The sequence below is a fragment of the Phoenix dactylifera genome, unplaced genomic scaffold (genome assembly GCF_009389715.1).
Source record: "Phoenix dactylifera cultivar Barhee BC4 unplaced genomic scaffold, palm_55x_up_171113_PBpolish2nd_filt_p 001019F, whole genome shotgun sequence".
Classification (NCBI taxonomy): Eukaryota; Viridiplantae; Streptophyta; class Magnoliopsida; order Arecales; family Arecaceae; genus Phoenix; species Phoenix dactylifera.
In genome coordinates this window covers 139,076-165,533 of record NW_024068372.1, presented here as the reverse complement: position 1 = coordinate 165,533, position 26,458 = coordinate 139,076, and the positions used below count along the sequence as shown (strand labels likewise).

Sequence of the window (26,458 nt, the reverse complement as noted above, 5' to 3'; positions counted from 1 at the left end):
CACCATCACCGCCCGCTTCCCTGTCCTCTACTCCCCCACCAATGTCATCATCCTCTGTCTCGTGGAGTCTCTACCCTACAATGTGAGCATATTTGCTGGTAGAGACGCTGATGGTGCCATACAGGTTCGACGTGGCAGCATCGGAAAGCTGGCCGGTAGTGACACCATGGAATATCATGCATGCATTTGGGTGGTTTATATTTTTCTGTGACAATTAATCATTCTTCAGGGATGCAGATGCTCAAATAATTAAAATATTTAAAAGAAATCTTTTGGGTTTCAAATTTATGATTGTGGTTAAGACATTATATGCATGTCTTTGCAGAGTAATAGTGTTTTTTTATTTAATTCATTTTTGTAGCTTGTGGGTGATCTGGAAGGACAAAAGTATTGTAAGATAGACTCAGTATCTTGATATTAGTTTTATTTATACTTTAACTATGCATTTTTCTTCAATGTGTTGTATTTGCAGGAAAAAAACTTATTCTATAAGTTATTCTTATAAATTCCACTTGTAATCATCACATTGTAGAATCCTACGGAGCTGGATGGCTTAAGAATGGCACATATTCGAGATGGTGCAGCTGTTGTTCAGTTTCTTGTTTGGCTGGATAATCAGGTTAGTGTTAGTGCCACATGCTATATATCTTGTAGCTTAATTGGAAGAACATACTTGTTATTTTCAGTTCATTATGAATAAATATGCTTTTGTGTTTTTACCTAGGAAAGGTGTTTGAGTGAATTCCATGTGAACCCTGCATAGATACAGGCTGAGTTGGCATTTAACTCCTTTCCACCTTAGTTCCCCATTTGATCACTTGTGATCCTTTACTCTCTTCCCCATTTAGCTATTATCCCCTAAGAATTATGATGAATGCAATGGCCTATAACACCTGCATGCATACTCTGATCATCTTTGCTACAGATGGTTTTATCATAGTTTATTTTGGCACATCTTGTATTGGTAAGAACCCTTCATGGTAAAAGAAAACTAAAATCCCAAATTCAAGCTTACTGAAGGCTTAATGTTGTTTTAACTATCAAAGCCTGTGTTTTTAGGAAATCTAGTGTCAAAACTATTAGACACTTAAATACGACAATGCTCTTTGGTACTATGCCCAAAGTGTGGGCGTTTGGCATATAATTGTGGGGTGCCTTGTAAAAGGACATTTCTGTGCTGCTTTGAATAGTTCAAATCTCATTTTTTTTCTAGATGCTTCTACTAAAGTGTCAAAACTTTCTTTTATCTGATAAGATATGAAAATTATTTTTTATGTGGTAGCATTAAGTGGTCAAATTATTGATTACTATATATGTTTTTATATGTCTTTTCTTGTCGGATTTTCGGAGGCTCAACTGCAAACACTTTGTATACCTTGAAAACTTGGTATTCATGCCGAGCATTTAGATAACATGGCTTAATACTCATCTTACGATCACAAATACTTAAGTTGCCTTGTGATCTGATAAAAAATCTGGACAAGTGTACCTAACTCCCATGTAGGCCTTACACTTCAATGAGTTTCATTTAATTATTAGAAAACCCATAAGGCCATAATGGTTAAGCATGGTTGGACCATTTGATAAACTATGATACATATGCACATGAATTAATATTAAATTGATTACTTATGGGTTCAGTATCATGTTGATGAGATGCTACTATGGTATGTGTTATAAAATATGTAGCAACATGCTGATACTTAACAATAGTTTTGCATAACTAAAAAATTGAAGAGAGGTTAAGTATAATCATGGATGAAACCAAATATGTTCCATTCATCAAAATTGCTCCTTGGGTACCCAAAGTGTTGCTTAACAGACTTGAATGCTCATGTCATCTTTAAGCATCATTTCCTGTAGTTTAGACTTTAGACTAAATGTTACTTTAAAGATCCGTGAAAAGAATAATAAGCAACAATGTGGTTGTGCATCTTGCAACTGAACATTTCCACAACTTTCTTGATCATAAACTGCAATGGATAATTTATTCCACTTTGCTGTAGTTTTATGCACAAAACAATAGGTTCATTTATATCAACTAGGATAAAGAGAATCTAGATTGAAGAATAGGAGAGAGGAGAGCAAGAGGGAGAAGCAAAAGGAATATAATATGTGGAAAAATTTTCACATAAAATGATAGAGAGTATTAAGAATATTTTGCTGTTCAAGTCTATCTTCAAAGAGTCAATACATTGGGTGTATTCGTACATGCATTGTATGAAGAACCCGCCAAAGCAAAAAAAGAAAAAAGAAAAAAGAGAGAGAGAGTCAATACAGGGTTATTTATAAAGAAACAAATGAAACTCCTGTCAAAACCTAAGATTACTCATAATTGTTAATTTGAGTCCTTCAGGAAGGCCCAAGTTGACAATAGCTAAATCCTAGACTTTGTCCCTTCTGGAGGGATTGACTTTGACGTTAAAGGTACCAAAAGAGCAAACTCAGTAACCTATTGCCTTCACATCTTGTGGCAGTTGTAGAATAGTGAATATTGGCGAATTTGATAGGTCTAATATGAGAAAGGCTATAACTCCTCCACTGAGTTTTAATTTCTGCAATTGTCAATCTTTTAGATAGCTTATCTGATTAGCAGTTCAATAACAACTGTCTCATCTTTATCTTCAAACTATGATATTCTATGTAACGAAATTTTCTGGCCAAGGATTGAAGTGCCCCACACCACAACTGTCATGGTTATGGGCTAACACAATGTAGTACTGTACGGTGTGTGCTGGTAACATGCCAGCTCACATTATAAGGTTCATAGAAAAGGAAATGAGTTTGCACTAGCCTTTGTTGAGTTGTGCCCATTGACACGTGCTGGCTTAGACTGACGAGGATGCATATGCATTACTTAGAGGTAGATAACCCTTGTATCATGTGTCTATGCCTATATTTGTCTGGTGCACTACTTATATTCAAACTGCTATAATATGATATCAAGATCCTTTTAGCTGTTTTAGTTCGATGACAGATGGCTTTCTAGTTGTTGGAGTTGTAAGCTTTTCTGAACCATTTGCATCAAGCACTTCTATCGGCATTCTTGATCCTGTTGGATTCTTAAAACTCGCATCTCATAACCCTAAAAATAAATCTGGAGTAAATAAAAGGAAAACTACATAATCCTATAATAGGTAAATTCAAATTCTAATTAATTACAAGAGGGGAACTTGAGCTAACAATTTCATGAGGTATACTCTATGCATCTTGTCCTCATAATAGTTGTGCCAATTATGACTTTGAATACAGGAAACCAAAGCTATGCAACATAGCGAGTGATGTTTATAATTGCTCAGTTTGACTGTGAATTTGTGAAGAAAATCACTAAAAGAAAAGGTGATGGCTCATGTAGTTGGATTGGTTCTCCCTGAAAAATGCATTTATATATCTCTTAAGAAGTCCACTACGCTGACATATTCAATTCAATGATGGCAGATCTGCGAATAAAATATTTTTGTCAATGTGAGTGCAATCTTCTTTCTTAAAGAACAAAAGTAGTCTCTTTATGGCATAATGTACTTTAGTTTAGTTTTGACCATGGTATGCTGAACTGGCCCGTACCGGCCGGTTCAGCCCATACTGGACCGGTCCGGTATGGTAGTGAAACACGGTTATTGACAGGTACGGATGCGTACACGTGCGAACCGGACCGGTTCGCACCGGTACGGGTTCAGTATGCCACAGCGCCGTGCAGTAGAAGAAGATCCAAAAGAGAGAGAACTTCAAAAAAAAAAAAAATTCAAGAAAACAACAAAAAATATCAAATTAAACTTAAATTCATAGAAAAAGATCCAAAAGAGAGAACTTCCAAAAAAAACATTGCGCAGTAGCCGAACCTGCTCGAACCTGTGGTACTGGTTTGGTACACCTCGAACTGGTACCGAACTAGTTCGGTAGGCCACCGGTACGCCTACCGGTATCGATTTGGCGGACTATGGTTTTGATCATAGGAGATTGAGAAGATAATTGTTTTTACATGGAACAAGTAATATTGGAAGAGAGAAATCAACTTTCACTTGAAAGTATTCAGGGTCATTAGCTCTAACTTGAGTTAGGATCACATTCATCTAACTATTCAACTCCTCCCCTTTAGTTTCTTTCTATGTTACAAGAAAATAAGAACCTGCACTAACCTAAAGAGACTGAAGTAGTGTCACCTGCGAAATCAGATATGCTCGAATCCCATTTGTTTTTAGAAGCAAGATTTTAATTACCATTGTCGGTACTTAAACTGACACCCAACCAATTCACCCATACCAAGTGTTGGTACAAGACATCCCTTGGTTCATATAGGTGGCACCAGCAATCATATCCCTGCTAGCATGGAACAGTATGCCCCGTACTAGATTTTACGGTCTGGTACTTAAAATGCTTATAAGTATCTCAAGCTTTGTTGCCATTTATAGATTTGAGGTGGGAAAAGCAGAATAAATTAAGAGGGAACGGATAAAAATTATAATATTTGAAAGAATCTTATACACTAGTTAACAACGTAACATCGGCAAAGGCTATAATATAGATAATACAAGGCCAAGCAAAGGTGTGTCATAAACCTCAAAGTATCGTAAAAGCTGAATGAAGGCCTGCAGATGACCCTAAAATCACATTTACTAATTATAAACTTTGTCCTTGAAAGATCCTTGAAAGATCCTTGAGAGATCTTTAAGAGGTACTTGGTCTATTGAAAAATAAAATTTTTAACTATTGAAAGTGAAATTGCAAAATCCATTGTGGATACTGATTATATCAAGATGACAAGACTTGTGAAAATTTAAGTTGAATTTTCAGGACTTTTTCCCTGATTTTTTTGAAAAAAAGCAATAAATGAAACTTTCTCCTTGACAAGTCTGCATAGTAAATGATTTGGTTTCAAAAAGTTTGATGTTCATTAATAAATATTGCAATTACACTGCAACTTTTGTTGGATCTTCTTGTATGATTAAATTATACAACATGGTAACTGACTTGTCCCAATTTTCTAGATGCAAGAGATTTATGGAGCTTCTGGTTACTTCTACGAATCAGAGGGAACACATAAGAGAAAACATCTGTAAGATAACAACTCATTTATTAAATCTTTTTAAATATTCTTAAAGAGATATTGACTTCATAGGTATTTGTTATATTCCTACTGGTTTATTTCTTTTACTTAGTTATTTCTCTTGAAAGTTTCATTTTGATGGACATTTACCTTTGTGCTTTTATCCGTTAGTGCCATCTGACCAGTGTTTCAGGATTTGTACAGTTTTACAGTTAATCAAATTACTCTGGTGCTTTGATTCAATGCTTTATCTTAATGTTAGTCTTCTGGTAATCATAAAGAGGATTGGGATGTGTCAAATAGCTCCTTTTTTCCTCCATTAGTTTTGGACCCTACAATTATGGCCAACCATTGGGAGGTTTCCTCCTTTGTCAATATAAAGAGTGCCATACAACTGGTTGAGATACTAGTTTGGCAAGTTTGAACTGTGTTAACTGCATGTCATGTTCCTTTATCATGTTAAAACAGCTTAACAAATAATTTCACTAGGAATTATCAATTCATATGAATGTTGCTCAATCTGCATGCAAGAATTACTTTGAAGCATGTCAAGGAAAAACCAAGAGTAAAAACAACTGATAAATTCTAGTGCACCTATAATAGTGATATAAAAGGTCTTGTTAAAAACCTACTTTTTATTGAATTTTATCTAAATTATCAATAGTTTGGCTGTAAATTATACCATCAATTTTGTCGAGTTTATGATGCAGTATCATCTTCAACAAAATTGAAGTTCTAAAGAGACTTTGATTCTATCTTTGTTTTACTTTATTTTGGCTCTCCTTTCGAGTTTTTCCTGTTTTCAGTCCTCTAAACACCTTATTTTAATGATTTTATTTGTAAAGTTCTTTTTTTACGATTTAATAAAAATTTCCAGATGAAAACATCTAAATTATTTGAAAGCGAAGGATGGTACCCACAGAGTTCTCATCTCTGTTAAATGCTAAAGATCAATACTTTGGAAGGAAGGTGGAGATTTCTTTAGAAAGAAGATAAGTAATGGTTGGTCATTTTTATGGAAGATAATCTTTAATTAAAGGTTCTGCCAGATATGGAAGAATTCCCAGTCAAGGACTCTACCTTTCACTAGCCTGAAGATGATTGGGAGATTGAAGTCTCTGCAGGATATGTATCTATTTTCTTTTGATGTTTCCCTTTTTTTTTCCCTCTTCATTCCTCATTTCTGGTTATCTATACTATTTCTAAGTTTGGAGAAGCAATAAAAGCCCAAACAGGGGAGCAAATTCGGCTGATTGGTGGATGGATTGGCAAATCAAAGAAATGAACCAAAGAGGCATTCTCTCTCCCTTTACATGATGTGATCTATAGATCAAGCGCAAGGCATGCAACCTTACGATTGATGTGTAGATTCACAACTGTTTGAGACAACTAAGTAACATACATTCCCTCTTTTATCTGTTTTTGTTGAATTTTATGCACTACTTTTTTTCCCTTATTCAAAAATTCTCTTCTCTAATCCTTTTTCCTCCAATGTAGTTTTTTCTGTTGTATTAGATAAACCTAGTATGTGATTGGTCCCCTTATTCTTTTCGGGAACATGATATTGGTAGTTCACTAAAATTTCAATTACAAATCTGAAAATTTCAGCCATATTGCATTCTTGGCACTCTAAAGCCTCACTAACCTACTTCTTACCCCTTAGCTTTTCCTGTGTTGGTGTGAGCTTGAGCAGTCAAAGCTCTAAACTTAAGCCATTGATCATATCTCACCCCTCCCAACCCCACTCTTCACTATCACACAAAAAGAAATAGGACCTCCAACTAGTTTCATCTGCACACTTTCAATTTTCATTGAGGAAAACATGTGCAGCATTGAGCAATGCAACTCCTTGTTTTGAGATTCCATGTCCAGGACATAAACACAAGATTTGTTGGACTTCTCTAACCTACATGCCTAATGTTGTTCCCTTTGTAGTTTTTACATTGTCTAGTCTGCATTCTTGCTTTCCGACTGCTTGATTAATCTTCTACAATATGCTCGGCAAGAATATCTGGCTTACAATAAACACCAGCTGGTTCATATTGGTATCAGCCCTAGCTGGTCCACTCTTTTTCCTTGAGTTGATCTGTGGTTAATTCACGGGAAATATGCAGGCCAGAGTGGTGGCTTAACTGCTAGAATTACTATCATTGGCTGGTTCATTGTGATTTAGGCTATATTGAGCCAATTTTGTCACATGCTTGAAGAAGAAAACTAGAGGAAGACAGATGCACGTTTGCATGAAACAAAAGATCAATTTATGAAGTATGAATATATCTTACAGGCTACATATTTAGGCCCCCATTTATTGAAAATTTGAAATAATCATTTGACCTTTTGATATGCTGATTTCTGATAGATATGCTGATTTTTTTTATTTTTCTCAATCTTCCTGCTTTTGTTCCTTATCCCCTAGCTTTTGGTATGTTTAGTTCAACTGGTATAATGAAATGCTATTCAAGCCAGCAATGATACACATGTTGTAGTCACTATAATCACTGAGTTCTCTGCTACCGGTGTCTGAAGTTTGAACCCCTTGAAAGGATCTTATCCTTGAGTTGATTTAATCCCCCTTACAAGATGTATTACCATCGTACGAATTAAATGCTCCAGTTTAAAAATGGATGTAAACTTGAGTTGAAAAGTAATATTTGACTTGTGTGTTTCTTAGACATTTACAATTTGAAATCATCCAATGTTCTTCAGCTTACCTTGGAACATCTATATTTGTACAAATTTGTATTGTGGAAAGATCAGTACCTTGCATTCCTTGCTTTTGCTTGTTCTCGCATCATCTGGTTTTTTCTAAATCTGAGTAAGTTGGCAGTTTTTTTTGCATAGACAATCTTAAAAGAAAACTGTATATGATGCTAAGTATGGATCTGTTATTTCACCTGTCAAGGTTCGCCACTCCAGTATTGGAGCTCGTACTGGTCAGCCAACGTCACGGTTTGGTACGCCTCTATGCCATTCCGTGCTGGTCTCATACCGACACAGCAGAGAGGGCGAGGGCGAGGGAGAGGGAGAATGGGAGAGAGGAAAACAGAGAGAGGGGGGGGGGGGGGAGGAAGAGGGAGGGAGAGGGAGGCCCGCTGGAGGGCGCCGAAGGGCTGAAGCAAGGGGTCCGTCGGGGTGCTTTTTTATTTTGAAAATTTTAAGTGAAGTTAGCAAGGGGTACGTCAACTTCACTTAAAATTTGGGCCCCTGTTTCATTTGTAGCAATAGTCAATCATGCTGCTTTTATTTATCTCCTCTTATAATCCTCAATGACATCCAATATCATTGTTTTGATTTGTCCATCTGATTATGGTAATAGACACTGCTGAAGTCTTTTATTTTTTTGATAATTCTACAAGGGCCTCCAAAAATTTGAATTCCACAATCTGCTTAATGTATTGATTCAAACTCCCATCTTTTAGGTAATTTATTTGTTTAACATCTTAAAAATGCTTATTCTAGGCTTGCTGAAAAAGTAAACATTTTGGGAAATTCTTCTCCCAAAGGTTTAAGCAAAAATGCGGATCTACTCTATCTGTAGACTGAACTCCTTCTGTAATACCAACCACAGTTTTGCAGAACTATCTTGAGGTATTGGTCTTAAAAGATATGGAGATCCAAGATCGTTAATGATGCACTGGAGGACTCCAGGACTTAAAGATTTTTCTCAGATTTTATTTAGTTGTCAATTAGTTGTTAATTTGCTGTTTTTCTTCCATTTCTGATTACTTTTACCTTTTAGTGGCTTTATTTGGTATTAAAGGCTGAGGCAAAAATATCCCTGACTTTGTTTGATAGTTTAATGGGTCAAATTACTGTAATGGTACTGTTCATGGCACTGTTTGTACTACAGTAACCATGAAAACTAAGCATGCTTTATTGGCGGTCAACTTGATGTAGGCTAGTCTATAGAAGGGCACCTATTAGGGTTGAGGAAAGAGCTGAAACATATATATTGCCGGACAATTGGGCTCATACCGGAGTTTTAATCAAAACTGGACCACAAAAATGCAAATTCAAACACAAAATTGATAGGGGATGTGGTACTGAAGCCAAATAATTTGAATCTAGGGTTTGAATAGGGAATGTAAGGATTTGGTGCCATCTGGGACTGTATCCAATGCCTTGTTTTCCATTCAAATTGGATCTGGTATTTCATTTTAACTGAACTAAGAACATTTTTCTAGAGGACGAATTGATAAAATAGAAGCTAACCTTAGATAATGATGGAGATCCAAGATTGTCTAATGGTGCATCGTATGGCTACAAGTCAAGATTTTCTCAGATTTGAGTTTTATTGTCAATATAGTTGTCATTTTGTTTTTTTTTTCCTTTTATTTCTGATTATTTTTAGTTTTCAGTAGGTTTATTACTTTATTTGGAATCAAAGGCTGAGATTAATCTCAGACTATTAGATAGCTTAGTATATGGTTGGCGAAACTATCCCGAATCGCCCGATTTGGGGCATATCAAGCCGTACAAGCGGCGGACCGGAACGGTTCTGACAACCAAAATGAGAAACCGATGACAAAGGGGGAGAAGGAGAAGGAAAGAGAGGAAAATAGAGAGAGAGGGGGGAGGGAGAGGAAGGAAGATAGAGGGAGGTGGAGGCCGACCGGCGAAGCGCCAACAAGCCGTGCGGAGCGGCGGAGGGGCTCCGCCTCCAGTTTCAATGAATCAAGTCACTGTAGTAGTACATTCATGCTACGGTAACTGCAAAAAGTAACCATGCTTTATTAGTGGTAATTCTAGGATTTTGAAACAAAGCTGGTTTATGATTTCTGAATGTTTCGAAAGGAGATCTTAGTGTTTTATGTAACAGAGTTGGAAGCATGGTCTGCCGTACCGATCGGTACGGGTTGGTACGGGCTGGTACGTATTGCTACCGGACGAAATCGGGACGGTACAGCTATATTTTTCTGTTCCGACTATTTGCAATCCGTACCGATCGATACCGGCCTTACCGACTTGGTACCGGCCTATACCGAACTGGTACCGGCCCGTACCGAATGGCTTGTACCAAACCGGTACCGGCCGGTACCGACCGGCTCGTACCGACCTCAATTTTGTTTTGGCTTTTGGCCCGAACCAGCCGAATCGATACGGTACTGGTTCAGTTCGGTATGGTACCAGTGCCCACCGGTACGTCGGTATGGTCGGTACAACGGACCTTGGTTGGAAGATTGATTAATGAAGAAAGTAATGGAGTCCTTGTTTCTTCTCTCTTGTGGTGTGATTCTGCAATGGAGATTATGGAGGTTTAAGACCTTCAAACCTAGGTATGATTCCTAGGGCCTGGAGTCTAGTATTATACTTCCTCTTCCTTTGACCCTTTTTCTTCTTATTGTCTTCTTTCTGTTTTATATTATGCTTCTATTCTGTCCCCTTCAGATCATATTTTTCTTTAATTTTAGCTCATAGTCCAATAGTTAACCCTAAGTTTGAATATCTTAGGTTAACTTCTATGTTATAAATTTGTTTTTGGTTTAGAAACACCTTGTTTGTTCAATTAATATGAAAAATCAAATCCAATCTGAATAGACAGTAAGGCATTTCATTCAGTGTTAAATGGCATCAAACCCTTTAATTTTCTAATTGAATCGTACATTCAAATTCTTTAGGTTCGCTACCACATCCATTGTCCATTTTGTGTTTGAACTTTGATCTTTGCTGTTCATTGTTGATTAAAAATCTGGGATGAATCCAATTTTCCAGCAACATTTGTGTTTCAGTTATTTCCTTAAGTCCAAATACGTCACCTTCCATAGACTGCCCTATATCGAAATGCCTGAGAAAAACAATCCTTCCAGTTTTCTAGAGAAGCTGTATATTTAAATCGGTCATGTTCCTCCAAAAAGGGCATTCAGCTGTTCCATTGCCATGTCCCCAATGAAACTAGCCAGGAAAAGTAATATCTGTTGCTCTTGTGTTCCAGATGTCCAGAACATGTCTCCTTTATAAGTATTCCTTGTGCCACTTTACTATGTGAATTTGTTAGTATCCTACAAATCTATCTATTCAGCTATCTATTTTGTGGAAATATGTATTTGATTGCGTATGTGTGTGCCTGGGTTTAATATTTAATGTTGTATATGCTAATTCTTTTATCGTGATGCTAGTCTTAATTGCTGATGCTCTAGGGCCTCCTATTTCTGCCTGGAAAATTTTGAATGGTTATTTTGCTTGCTGCCTGCATGTTAAGACTAGTAATATTGCCTTATATCAATTTCTGCTGATATGTTATTTTGTTCGATTGTTGCTTCAATTCATGAAAATTCTTTCATTTGAGGACTGCATTAGATCTTTTTATTTTGTTTAAGTTATCTGAGCTGCTCTACATAAAGACAAAAATATTTACTGGAAGCATTTTATGCATTGCCATATTAGCAAACTTAGATCCACAGTTAGCTGGAGCTTACGGTTGAAATTGATAGTTATTTGCATTTGGGTACTGTTTCACTCCTGCTAGTTGTTTGACTATTTTTTCCATGTTAACCAAACGTTATTGATTGTTGCAGGGATTCTATGAAACTAACAGAGGTATCTGTGAGTGATAAATTGGAGGGTTTCCGTGCAAAGCAAGAGGTATGCCTGTATTTCATTCTTTTGCAGGATGTCCTACTCATAGATTTGATATGTGTGTTATATGACATGTATAGACAAAAACCTATCAAGCTATCAGATCCCAACTCCGAGCTGTACTTAGTAATTCATGATACTAGCGGTCGTACTAAGGCCCTGTTTGAGTACTCAGGAAAAAATTCTGGAGAATAAAAATCCCCAGAAATTGAGTGATGCACCAAATTTGGATCAGGCGTTTGGATGTCAACAGAATTTCTTTTTTCAGGAAACTGTTTCTTTGTTGCATTCATAAGAGGGTGTGCCTTAGCACAATGGTAAGGTTGCTCCATGTGACCTGCAGGTCGTGGGTTCGAAATTTGGAAACAGCCTCTCCCTATGTGGGATAAGGCTGGGAGCATCTGGCCCTCCCCAAACTGCCCCAATGCTGGGAGCCTCATGCATGAGGACACCCTTTTTGTAGTTTCTTTGTTGCATTCATCCATCCTATTCCTATGTCTACAAAACTACTCCACAATTAAAATAAAAAGCAACCAATCAAAAGTATGACAAGCTACTAACAGTCAAACATAAACATACAATTGTGATTGTCCAACAAACATTTCCTACCAATCCTTATTGGATTGTTCCATGAATATACAATTGAGTTGTTCCATAAATCCAATTTGGATTCATTAATGTCTCAAAAACATGCTTTAACATAAATATATTCATTTTTTCTCACTGCTATTAACTATCAAAGAGTCAAAAATTATTAATTAAATCAAATTTTACAATCTCAAAATTAATAGATAGATCAGATATTTCTTTGTGCAAAACAGTGGGAGATTCACCAACCCGTTTTGTAGATGAATGTAATAGAATACAAAGAGAGAAAAGAAAAAGTAAAAGGAAAAAAGGAAGGAAGGGGGGGGGGGGGAGAATACACACCACAACCACCACCTCGACACCATCACTACCATGTCACCAAGGCCATCACCACCACAACCACACTAATCACCATTTACACCCACCACTACAATCACCACCACCACAGCGACACCACCATCACTACCATTGCCATCACCATAAGTTTGATGGCGGCAATGGGGATCTTAGGGGAGGAGCTTGTGGGTGGGGGAATCACATGGGTCATCAGAGGGAGGGAAAGAGGAGGGGGGAGGGGAGATTTACCATCACCAGATTTCAGTGTTGGTGCCTTGAACATTGCCATGGTCAATGTTGTCACGATGCTCGGTGAAGGCCAGCAGTGGGTTGAGGTGGACATATTATGGTGGGGGAGGGGAAGGGGGCACAAGGGGTTGAGCCGGATGAATGGGATAAAATATTTATGCCACTTTTTGTGGGATATGAGAATTGTCTAGTGTTTGGTCTAATTTGGAGTCTTTTCAGGCTCTAAAATGGGTTACCAAACATTTCTTTGGAAATTTTATGAGGTAGACACTAAAAATATCGGAGTATTGTCTAATAATCCAATACTTTGGGGCATCCAAACAGGGATTTTTTCTCTTTCATCTAATTCTATTTGAGCCACATGATATTTTTCTTGTGGATGGATTGAACATCAAGCATTAGGAAGTGTTTAGTCTCAAGTTGCAACCTGTCCTTTTTATTTTGGCAGTATCAGGCTATCAGCCCTTATGTCAAGTAATTTGTTAGAATCTATTTTCACTCGTCGATTATTGCATGACTTATTAGCTTTTGTATAGTATATTTTACAAATACAGTCAAGATTTGCTTACTGATCAACTGAAATAAGTTCATCTTGCAATTCCAATTCAGTTATCCTTCATCATTTGTAGCCATTTTGTTCATTGAACTTCTATTGCCATGTGGGCATCTATAAAAATGTCTGATCAACTTTTGGCTTGTGGTCTGGTCAGAAATTCAAAGGATTAAGTTTCCCAACGATTTCATCAGTTGGTCCAAATGCAGCAGTTATTCACTATGCACCAGAGGCAAATACATGTGCTGAACTTGATGCTAACAGCATCTATCTATTTGATTCAGGGGCACAGGTTTGTTTAGAACTTTTAATTTCTTAATTTCACCCTCGTGTTGTTTGTCATTTTTCTTTTTTTCCTCCAACTTCTCTCAGCATTTTCTAACACTTCATGTTTTTAAAGTATCTAGATGGAACGACTGATATAACAAGAACTGTGCATTTTGGGAAACCTTCATTTCATGAGAAATCGTGCTTTACTACTGTAAGTGGACTTCTTTCATTTGTTCCAACATTAAATAATTTTAGGTTCTGTGTGATTAAATCACTTAAGATTGTGTAATGCTTACGCATGATTAGATAATACTACCGTGTATACCTTTAGTTCATGAGATGCCATCTTGTACTGCTCTGGATGTGCTGTCTTTAGTCATGTGTTCATTAATGCCTTGTTCAAATGTGTGGATGATTAATCCATGTATATCTTCTTCTTATGTGGGGAAAACTTGGAAAGAAACACTATGATGAATTGGTTTGAGAGATCAGCGGTGGTCTGGAGTCCATTATCTTTAGTTTTTAGGGATACAAAATCATCTTGTAAATGGATTGTGTTGTCACCATTTCCTAGGCTGCAAATCCATGATCCATGATCCCTAAATTTCTTCTTTCACACAATCCTTTCTCCTCCATAACTCCTACTTCCGTGGGGAGAGAGTAGAGGGATAAGCTATTAAAAGATCCAAGAGGCCCCAAATGATTGACGAGTGTCTCTCTTAGTGCTTATAGGTGCTTAAAATTTAAGATGGTTTGTAAGTCAGGTTTCTGCATGTGTACTTGTAAATATGCAGACACATTCACAGAATGTTTGTGAATGTTCAAATGTCCCTAAAAGAGAGTAATGTAGTGCTATTCTTCTTGATAATTAAATGGCATTCGAGCCTGCATACTCCATTCTGAAAGTGTTTTCACTTATGGAAGCACAATGACTCTTGTAGGAGGTTTTTAGTTGTAAAATAAAAACTATTTACTTTTGGTCAATTATAATCTTAGAGATTTGCTAATTTCTATCCAAGAAAGATAATTAGGTCATGAAGAGAGAGAGGGAGCCAAAAGAAGAGGTTAAAACATCAAAGGAAGGGAAAATACTTCATAATTCTACTTGTAAATTCTATTGTTTGGATGGACCAATTTTGACTCGAAGACTGTTTGTTGTTCAGTATTATCCTTTTCAAATCTATATCACAAGTCATAGATTTATTTTGGCTTCAAATGCAAAACTTACACTGCATATGCATTATTAATGATGCGATTTGTTCTGGACTTCTAGCATTGTATAAAGTACTGCTAAATAAAATCATGCTGGATTGACTAACATTTGATTATGGGTTGAGACAGGTCCTCAAAGGCCATATTGCTTTGGATACTGCTAAATTTCCTAATGGAACAACTGGTAAGGGCCATAAGGCCAATTTGATGAACCTAAAACTTTCATATCGAGTTTCTCTCAATTAGCTTATGTGGAAGCATTGCTTATTACAGGACATGCTCTTGATATTCTTGCTCGGATCCCATTGTGGAAGGATGGCCTCGATTATCGACATGGTACTGGTCATGGAATTGGTTCTTATCTAAATGTTCACGAAGGTCAGATCATACTTCATCTGTTTTGAGTTCCCACTTTGTATATCTGTGATCCAGGCAACCCTTTAATCTTGAATTCATGTTGAGTAGGCCCTCATCTAATTAGCTTTAGACCTCATGCTCGGAATGTGCCGCTGCAAGCATCAATGACTGTGACTGATGGTTAGTATTATCTACACTACCGTTACTTTCATTAGTATTTATAGTCAATGCTTTTGACGCTTATAATTTTATTTTCATCAAGGTTCCAAATACTGGTATCATACCTTGTACCAGTTTTGTTCCTAGAATGGCATAGTACCAGGTACTGACACAAGGTATAGGCAGTCTCATACTGACATACTTTGTACCAGTGCTAGATTGGTAGAATGGTATGGTACTGTTTGTACCATCCATCCTAGTGATATTTGAAACCTTGATTTTGAACTTTTATCGGCTATGTTTTTTTTTTTTCTGATAGAGCGAGAAATAGGTTTTTGGTCCCAGATCATTCTAGAGGACTTAGAAGAACAAATGGATTGTTCCCACAAATTTCCTTATACTACTTTTTTCATTCGGATATATGTTGATAAAATTTGTGGTTCATTTGAACTTTGATTTTGCATTTTACTGGAGATTTTGAATTACATATTCATCCACCAGTTATTCCTCTTTATTTTTTCCTTTTTTACTATGCTATGTGCACTTGATTGAACAAGTTATCTAAGACAAAATTAGGAATTATGGTCTATTCTATTCTTTTAAAGAGGCTGGTTTTCCGTTCAGATTCAAGGGAACTTGATAATAGATGTAATCTTCAAACTTATATTCGACATTATGGGTTTTAGGATTATTCATATCACTTGATAGAAGTAAATAGTTGTGTTTGGATAGGATTTGATGTATTTAAATGTACAAAAAAAATGGACTACTGGTAGAGAGATGGGTGATTAAAGTATTGGAAGGTTTTAGAGGGTGAAGGGTAAAACTCAAAGGATGCTGGACGCTAGAAAACTCAAAGCCAAAAGAAAGTATGAGGTTCTGCAATTGCACGTAGGTAAACAGAGTCTCCATTTTTTGATTCGTTGAGAATCAAACTTTAGACAGGCAACAGGTTGATGTTAACCCAATGGATGTGAGGGATCACTTCTTGATTTAAATTCAGATCTGAACGTTGATCTGAATTCTCTGCGCAATCTGATACGTTTCTGTTTCTAGCATAAAAGTCTTAGATTTGATGATCTTTGAGAAGCCTGCTGTTTAACAGCAGTGTTTAGCATGGAAAAGAGATATAGAAGAGAGTAGAAGAGAGGAGAAAGTAACAGAAGAATATAAGAACCAGAAAAAATGGAAAGAGGAGCCTGCCGCTTTTCCTATATTTTGCGAAGGAGCCTGCCGCCAAACATCTACCCATCCATCCTCTTAAGCAGGACTAGTTGACCACTTATCCTAAAATTACTAGGATTCCTAAAGAAGAAAAACAAAATGACTGAAAATGACTAAAAGTCCCTCTTAAACTGTCTGGTCACAGAAACCCCTCCTTGAGTCCTTTGAGGACTTGCAAGACAGAAAAGTAACAGACCATTCCTATTTATTTTGAGCGGACTGGCCAGCTACTCTAGTTTGCCAAAGTTTGACTCTAACTAGGGGTCCTGAAAGCAAAACAAAAGGACATCCACTGTTCACCTATTTACAGCACATTTTGATGCAGAAAAGAATTATAAATACTTATATTAAAAGAAAAGTTTTTAAATAACTTGGAGCCAGTGCTACCTGGACCCTTCAATTTATTCTAAAGTTCTTGCATTCAACGGCTAAACCTAGAAATTGACATGGCAGTTGGACACAGTTCCATGAGAAGAAATTTTTAGATCTTGAAAGGATCCTTTAATTGGACATGAACTGGAACTGGACATGGAAATCTATTTCCATGTAGTGTAGAATGGAACTAAAACAAAACTCGCAAGGTCTATCAGGTCTTTGTTGGGCTGTTTTTTTTTACCAGCCAGAGCTGGCCATAAAATCACGTTTTTGTGGTCCTCTGATAACCTGATTTATACCACTCGTGCTGGCAATTTTTATGTCTTCATATTGTACTAAACATAAGAGATGTCGTGGCCAAGTCTGGCACATGGTGCAAAGCAAGGTGTGTGCCTTGATGAAGTGAGGTGCGCACGCTCACCCACACACATATATATAATAATGAATGCATAATATTATGTATATTCAATAATAAATAAACAAGTACCAATAAATAAAAAGTTAAAAGCATTGTAGTTCAGATTTATGCACATATGCTGGAAGGGTCTGCCTGTTTTACCTAGCAATTTTCAGCAGCAGCAGCAGCATCGAACCCCTGGACTTCTCTTTTGGACCCTTTTCCCTAAATGAATCAGCCATGTTAATTAATCTCTTTGCAAATCTGATTGACTGTGCTTAATATAAGAATGGCATGCCTTTTTTGATCCCTTAGAGCCTCAACGATGCGTGCACCGGTCTAAAGGGGCCTCGCCTAACTATGGGCAAGGTGCTTGGGGTGGCTTTGCTTGTGCCTTGTGCCTGGGCATGCCTTTCAAAACACTGAATGAGATTAACCCAAAATTTAAAAACCCATCCATTTGAACAAATTCTTAATAAATTATTCTCACAAAATTTTCTTTTCAGATTACTGTGTTAAAGTGAAAACAGGTATTGTAACCTTATGTAAACTGATTTTGTGCGCGTATCAGTTTTTTTATGACCTGAACAAATTAAACTCATTAGTCTGCACCTAAAATGCAGCTTTCCCATCTTAAGATTTACCTGATTGGAGAGCCATCTGACATGAATAGCATTGAGAACATCTGATAATCTCCTTAAGCATCATGACCAGCTAAATGAACGATATGGCTAGCATGTGACTTTCTGCTCGACGAGAAATTTGTGATAAGCTCAGTCATGGCAGCATATTTTCCATCTCCTTGTTCCATCTTGAACTCTTTGATGTGGGACAAAAGCAATTTCAAGGCTTTTTATTAGGCTTTCCATTCACAATGGTCTTGGTACACATTCAAGTATTCAACGGCAATTCTATGGATGATTTTTTTTCGAATCATCTAGTAATTCAGTAAATAAGTATTTCAGTTGATCCTCTTAATATTGCATGTCAGAGTGAACTCATGGTATTTCCATTTGGAAACACCTCAGACCTCAACCCCCTGCCATTCAACCAACCATGTGCAGAAAAAAAGTTGAATGTGATTATGCTTTTGCTTTTTAGTGTTTATTAGTTATTATCTTTCATGATGAATAAAAACACATGTTTTGAGCAAAAGAGTAAATCTCTTTTCCTTAAGATCATTGATCAGCTAAAGAACTACTAATTGAAGTGTCCAATATCCTGAACCTTTCAAATCTGCTGGGTCAAATTAAATTTAACAATCATAATGACTGCATAACAGAAAAAACCTTAGATAATTTTTAGAAACTTAATATAAAATCTAAGATCATGTCTTGCCTAGTTCAAGTGCTATGGCCACCAGAGAATGCACTTCTTCGTATCTCTGGTTTAACTGGCTAAATGACATGCAACATTGCTGCAAAGATATCATCTTCACTGACTGTGGAAATCTAACCAAAGAAATTGTGTTATCTCCGCATGTAGTGACTGACTTAATGCCCAAGTAATTTTTGAAGCTCGTCTATATCACCTTTGTTAGGCCATCATTTTATGTGTAATGAGTATTGGATTACTATTGTCAAAGGCATGCCTAGGCTCGAAGCGCATGCTAGAAGCCCAAGCCAAGATTTGCTGTATCGGTCGGTACCGTGCCATATCGGACGTACCATATTGTACCGGGCATATCGTACTGTATTGACACTCGATGTGCCGAACCTTACCGTATTGTATCACGTACTGACACTGTAATAGAATGGTATTGGTATGGGATCCAGTACCATGATGATGAACCTTGGCCCTTTTGTGCCTTGCATCTTGCCTACCCTAATGTGAGGCCTTTTTGCTGAGGTGCTGTAAAAGCACGCCTTTTCAGCACCTTGAAAAAGAAAAAAAAATCACAGGCACAAAAAAAGCATGCCTGATCACTTTTAAATCTCAACCATTCATTATAATGAGGATTTGGGGACTTATGGCTAAACGAGGAGAAAGATACAAAGGTGGGATCAAGAGAAAGGTAGATTAGGGTTCCTAATTGAGAGATGCCAGATCTAAGTCAGTCTTCCTACACCTCGTCGTCCTTGTCCATCCAAAAGCAAGAACCTTGTTCATTAGGTTTTTGTATCTTTTATTAGGAATTAGCTTAATTTATTCTATCATATACCACTAGTTAGCTTGTTGAACATTAGGGTTATTGTTTTTCTAATATAGATGGCTTCGGAAGATTCAATAAGAGATCCAAGTTGGAAGCATGCACACAAGCAATTTTTTTTAATAAATGCCAATTATAATGCTTCTTTTATTTGGATTTGTATTTGTCTATTATAATGCTTCTTTTATTTTTCATTAAAGTATTGTTCATCATTATATTCATGTATTTAGTATTATTTATCTGCATATTGATATTTTTGCACCTCACTTTGTGAAGGTGCATGCCTTGAACTGTGCCTTGCACCACAGCTGCAAGAAACATTGGTGCTTTAGTGTGCCTTGAACCTTTGACAACATTGATCAGGATAAAGAAACTTGGTGAACCTTGTTTTGGTATTGTACTAAAACAATTCTGCACATAGCACAAATTGTTAATCTCCTTTTGGTACACTGACACTGTCATGTTTTGCATATTCTCTCTTAAGCATGGAAACCTTGAAGCAATTAATCTCTCCCTTGCAGATTTGGTTTTGTCCTTAAAGTCTTCAGGCAAATCCGAAACTGGAAGAATTGGTTGATCACTTCACTTGAATAGGATTTTGTAATAGCTTCTGATAATGACTGCAAATATTTGATCTTCCAAGATGTAAAATTGTAAAAGAGGCATCTTTTGAAAGATTGTCGTCATAATAACCAAGAGTGTTATACTGGCCCACTGACGGGCCTCACATATTGAAACTGCAGTATACAACTCAAAACCTGGCTCAAGACAGTCTAATAACGGGGCTGTAGATATCTTAGAGTATCCTTCCATTTCACATGAACTATATGTTGGATTTGTATAGAAGAATTTGGACGTCAGTTCTTTGCGATAATACCTGTGTAGTTACCTGTTGGGGGTGAACTTATTTTATCATATGCTCTTGGCTTGCTCCTCAAAATATATAGCACTATAGCTCAAGATCAGCACTATGTGGTCTTATTCAAGGCTTTATAGACATAACATGGGCAATTCTTAGTGTCCCCAGGAGATACTCATCATCTGGTTCGATCCTTTTGAGCTTGTTAATTGTGGTGCTGCTGAACCTAGTTGTGTTGTACTGTTGACAAAATCTGGTGATATGGTTTCGTCCTACCGTGTGAAACAGATCAAACCACAGATGTTCTGTTTGGTTTATCAAATCAATTTTGGATCTTCCCTCTGATCATCTTGCATTCATTATCTCTGAGTAATTTGATGCAAGTTATCTGACACTGGATATCTCTTTAAAAAAGAATATTACTTATGTGAGGTTCTCTAGGCCTGGTTCTCAACTTGAAGACTGTCTGGCTTTTGATTCTTCCACAAAAAATTGTGGAAGGCATTCAATCTCTGGATATGAGAGATGTTGATATCTTTCATTTTAAATAGCTTTAAATTCCAAAACATCTGATATATTTTTATGCTGTCTTTCTGTTATTAAGTTATTTAACCAAGTTTGGTTGCAAGTTTCTATTATACTTCATTTATTTGCACTCCAAAATAAGTGCTACACCTTCTTTGGTGCTAAACCCTTCTTATATTATTATTTCTTAGGACTGAACTTTGTCTACACTCTTTTATACATTAGGAATTTTAAAACACCTTAGCTTCCTGTTTTGTAATTTCTATTCTAGTTTGATCACTCCTTGTGTTTTTTTGCTGCCTTTTAGTCCTTGTCGAAGCTGGCCAAATTTTTTAAGTCTAGTTGAATTAATCTTGACCTCTTTTCCTCTACGTTTTGACTTCTTGGAGGATTTGAAGTATCCTTTTCCTATTGATGGCCCTGCACTTGCTTTATGCTTCCTCTCTACTAGGTTTTGAAGTTGTTTCCTTGGTTTGCAATACTAGCTAAGTTTGTTGGATTCTTTAAGTTATTTGCTTTTAGCTTGTAAAAATGATTACTTGTGCATCTACAAGTCTAACCCAACTCTTGAGGGCCTGTTTCTTTTTCTGTCTATAAATGCCCTATGGGTTCTTATTACCAACATATTTCACGGGATCCATATCTTCATACTGTTGTCTAAGTGCTTTATCATCCAATGTATGATTTAATTAGGTAAAAACCGTAAAATCTTTGATTTATGTCTTGTTATTGTATAATGCATTTTGCAAGTCTAGTGTTTGGCTCTTTTTTGTGTCTTGTTACTTTTTTCCCCTCAAGGTTCAACCAGCCTTGGCTTTCAAGCTTCCAATCTCAGCCCTTGTTTTTGATGATGCCCCACTTTGGATTTTTCTTTGCTAAACTAGTTTCTACATATAATCAGAGCATGTAGTCTCTGTGCAAACCAGGAGGGTTGATGGATGGCTTGACAAACTGAGTTTACCAGAGAATAATCTGGCCTCACCCTGTGATTACCTCCAAGGATCTAGGATGCTTAATTATGGATTTTCTGTTACAATGCATCTTTTTGCATTATGAGAAAGGGCAATTTTTTTTTTTTAAATGAGCAATGACAGGATATATTCACAGATGATATGTTTCTGCGATCTTACGTGTTCTATTTATTATTCAAAGAACAACATGTTGCGTGATTTCTTGGTCTTCGAAGTTACTTGCACAGTTCCAAGAATATTTGTGTTCTTGGTTGTTGCTCTATAATTTACTTTTTCCTCCACAGAGCCAGGTTATTATGAAGATGGAAACTTCGGTATCAGATTAGAGAATGTTCTTATAGTTAAAGAAGCCCACACAAAGTTTAATTTCGGTGAAAAGGGCTACTTAGCATTTGAGCACATAACGTGGGTAAGTTGCCGTATCATTTTCTTTTCTTTTTTAGTATTATAAACTAATTGATTGCTTTCCTGCATTCGAATATTTCTGTTATATTCATTCTGGTCTCTAATTCAATTAATGCTTGGTTCTTTGTCATTTTAATTGGGAAAACTAATAATTAGAGAAAACATGAAAGTTAATCATGTTTTTGCACTGGTGAACTGAAACAGGTTTGGAACCCACCATTTTACCATAAAGAAAAAAAGTAAAAAAAGAAAATGCCATTATTCAGCATTTCCTTTTTTCTTTTTCTTGAGAAACCTCTGGCCTTTTGGTTCTCCAAGATATCTTTGATCTTCATTTCTGAAACTGCTACAAAGACCGAGCTATTTTTATATCAGAGTCCATTATTAATCATTGTACATAGCACCTATTTGTCTTCCATTACTCTTTTCTTCTATAGCTGAATATCTTCTAAAGGTTAAGTGTGTAGATGTTTTCCATGTTTTATGCATCCATAGCATATGCATTTTTAAAAAAATTGTCGTCATGTGACTGGTTATTTTGATGCAGACTTGCACAATAATGTGGCATTCCATCCTCTGCTAAATCTCTGTAAATCAGTCAGAAATCAAAGGATTTTAAGATCCAGTTTTCTTTTTTGTTTAAACTTTGAATTACTCCCTCTAATATAAGCAACCAAGACTCAAATTTAAAAATCTTGATTGCATCCTCAAAATCTCATGTCATGTGATTGGCCATTTTAGCAAGATGCTGCATGATGGTCTTTTAAGCATTCTCTACCCCATCCTCCACTAACATTCTATACGTAATCAGAAATATAAGGATTTTAAGATGCGATTCTGATTTTTGTTGAAGTTTCTGCCTTTCTTACTTGTTGACCAAGAATGGTTTGGTGTTTGGATCACATCTTAATTTTCTTTTCCTCATGAAGAGTTCAGAAAGCTTTTGCTACTCAGCGCTTTTTGTTGAATCTTTGGATGATCTTTTAGTTGTTCTGCTATAAATTGTCGCCAACATCCTACCCTTTATGCAGGCACCGTACCAGAAAAAACTGATGGATTTGACCTTGCTGACGCCAGAAGAGATTGAATGGATAAATGCTTACCATGCTGACTGCAGAAAAGCTTTGGCACCATATCTCAGTGAGCAGGAGATGGAATGGCTGAAGAAGGCTACTGAACCCATCCACGTAAGCGCGTGAACTACTGCTCGAGGCTTTCATCTGCTTACTTCTCCATGTGTGCCCAATCCCGTCAAATTATCTGGAGGAATTCTCCTCAAATAGCTCTGAACTGTTGTCTTTAGACAATATATGCTGTAAACTATCTGCAGCCTTGCTTGCATAGATGGATTCGTATGACATATTATATCCATCGGTGGAAATCTGACACACACTTTGGAGTTACTCTTCTCTTATAATCATTGAAAGAAGGGTTGGGGGGGATTATCCCTTCTTCGAAAAGGGTGTTAAGAACAAAGGAATTCTCTTGCATCAATTTTTTGCAACAATAAATATTGATATGAATATCTTAATATCCATTCTTCCGAACTGATATTTCTGAAGGTTGTGCTACTTATCCTTCTCCCAAGTGGCATTTTGGAGACTCACCTTCCATTTGTTAGCAATCCGAGAAGGTGACTTGTAGAAGATCATCCTTGCTCAATAGCTTTCAGCAATCCATCGTTGAGCTCCCTGACCTTCTTCCTTATCCCCGTCCCTTCATCTCCTTCCATCAGCAACCTCACCAGTCTCGCAATTTCCTCCCTGACAGAATTCTTTTCTGGGACAACCTAGACTGTCACTTTAAGCTCCTACAGCAGTGAAGAATTCATCCTCTGATCTGCGAGGGCCATGCAATCGTTGGCACTCCATGAGCAGTATTGAGTTCCGCCAGTGTGTTACAAGCCCTCTGATTTACCTGTGTGCTACAGTACTAGTATTTTTATTTGCAGCGCCCGCGATAAGAGAACCACAGCAAAGGAGCCTCTGCTTGCTCTGCTCTAGGCCCCAGAGTCAGCTCCATTGTTTGCTTGTGGGAGGTATCCTGCTGCTGCTGCTGCTGCTGCACGTCACGAATAGGACTGATGTTGGGGCTTGCAAGGCCATCCTTGTCATGCTCTGTGGCTGCCTCCTGGGGACTGTTCCATTGATTTGATAAGTGGTCCGGTCCAATCAGATAGACCAGCGGGGTCGGAATTTGGCGAACATATTCCCATGCTCTTAGAAGGCTGTGACCCAGGTTCGCGGTTTCGGTAATATCTATATCAGTATCTTGCTGATAAAACATTGGTAAAGATTGGTTGAGGGTATCGAGACCAGTACCTCTCTACTGAGTATGGATTTGATTCTGGTACGGCCTCTCTATTGAGTATAGATTTGATTCTAGTATGGTACAGCATATCTAGTACTAAGAAGGACACGCCGATGTGGTGTCTATCATTGGTTCTAGGCTGCTGCAAGTGTTCACAAGGTTTCCGTAAGCCATGGGGTATTGGCTTGCATTGGGGCAGATCAGCAATCAGGACCGGTGTGCGTCCGGGGACTTGGAGGGTTCTTTGAAAGACGGTCAGGCGCAGGCAAGCGCATCGAGAGGGCAAGCAGTGCAGCAGATGATGATGACATGTAGAGGTACTTGGGTATTCAGATGATGCATCTGCAATATCAAATGTCCTTGTGCAAAAGTGGTCAGCAACGTGGAAATATTGGCTGCTTCAGTGAAGCACTTCTGAGACTCTCGGATGGCAATGGGACTAGTTAGCGTGGACTGTGGCATTGGTAGGGACTGAACTAGGAACATCGACGGGCAGGATTTCTACAATTTGGAAGTGGCTGGAGGCAGTGGTAGTGGATTGGAAAGAACATTTGCAGAGGCTTCGATCATGGTGAAGAAAGATGGTGACATGGAAACCATGGATTGTGACAAGGCAATTGTGCTCGAGAAGGCAGCGACATGGCTGATGCCGGGGCTTGGGAGCATTGCAATGTAGGGAATTGGATTCTCCATTATCTTGCAGCTTGGATTTGGTGGCTGGGAGGTGAGATGGAGAGGTGTGGCAATGGATTCAAGGAGGCTTAGCATGAGACAACGGCTATAAGCCTATAACCGCAAACCGTCCCATTGGTTTGGCAGGGTGGGGGTGGGTGGAGTTGATACCCAAAAAGAAAGCGCTATGAAAGCTATTCCTAAGTGATGTTTGAGTTGCACAAGTACAATCAAGTGCTTTGTCTTGATCTCGAGCGCATGAAAATTTAATCTGGAGGGCAAGATATTGTCAATCATGCAGCTCGCGTGGTTTTATTACTGTTGCAAATCAATATATGATGAAAGATAAGGCTGAAACTTTGACAGGTCATGTTGAAGGCGAACCCTGACCCAGCTCTACCTCTATATCTCTCAACTCTGATTCAACCCAACCGAGTACCAAACCTGCTCTATTTTAAGCAAAATCCCGGTTAAGTGAGGTTAGTCATGCCGGACTGGATACATTTTATCTTCCTTAATTGTGGGATTTTCACTTGTAATCATAATATGGTCCGGTTATAACGATCTCTTACCCTTCAAGAAATTTCTTAATATGAATACTAGGGGTGCTATTGCATTGGGTCAGGTCAAAATTTACTAAACTCATAATCATACCTATTAAGATCCGAAGTCTAACTTTTGTTTCAATAGGTTTGATTTTGATTTGATTCTATATCTAAGTTATTTATCATCGAGTTCGGGTTGGCTCTGAGTAGAGGTCAAGCCAGGTTTTGGCAGGGTATGGAGTTTGTTGGGATGGCCCTCAACTGAATTTAATTTAATCATGTCGGCTCAAACATAGATTATTATGATTGGAGGACTGGAACTCTCTTCTAGTTTAAACCGCACATTTTTTTCTTTTTTTTTTCATCCAAAAAAAAAGCTTAAACAGCTCTTTAGAAAAAAACAAAACAGAAGAAAAAACTCTTAGTCGGCACTCGGTTGGTCGTTACTAACACCACCTTACCGTAAGCTCCGGGTGGTCCCATTTCAAATGTGGAATGTAGCCGTTACGCTCGCACCAATTACCCTGTGTGAGTCCTCCACAAAGCACTAACTTGTATCATCTATCTCTTCCTCCTTTCCCCACTCCTATTGTCCGCCAATCACGGCCATCTGATAGATCAACCGTCTATTCATAGCCCATGCATCAAGGGTCCATTCATCAGACGGTGCAGATTTGTCAGC

The 26,458-nt window shown here is 37.6% G+C and overlaps 1 protein-coding gene across 1 annotated transcript; it reads left to right on the top strand.

Annotated features, from left to right (window-relative positions):
- Nucleotides 1-456: 456 nt before the first annotated feature.
- On the top strand, nucleotides 457-23,786 carry LOC103711310 (aminopeptidase P1). Its single transcript, XM_039121243.1, has 10 exons — nucleotides 457-619; nucleotides 4,986-5,053; nucleotides 11,560-11,626; nucleotides 13,504-13,638; nucleotides 13,747-13,827; nucleotides 14,958-15,012; nucleotides 15,102-15,206; nucleotides 15,294-15,365; nucleotides 22,129-22,253; nucleotides 23,281-23,786. Exons 1-10 carry the CDS (start codon nucleotides 560-562, stop codon nucleotides 23,446-23,448), a joined length of 936 nt encoding a protein of 311 aa, XP_038977171.1. The 5' UTR covers nucleotides 457-559; the 3' UTR covers nucleotides 23,449-23,786.
- The last annotated feature ends 2,672 nt before the right edge of the window (nucleotides 23,787-26,458 follow it).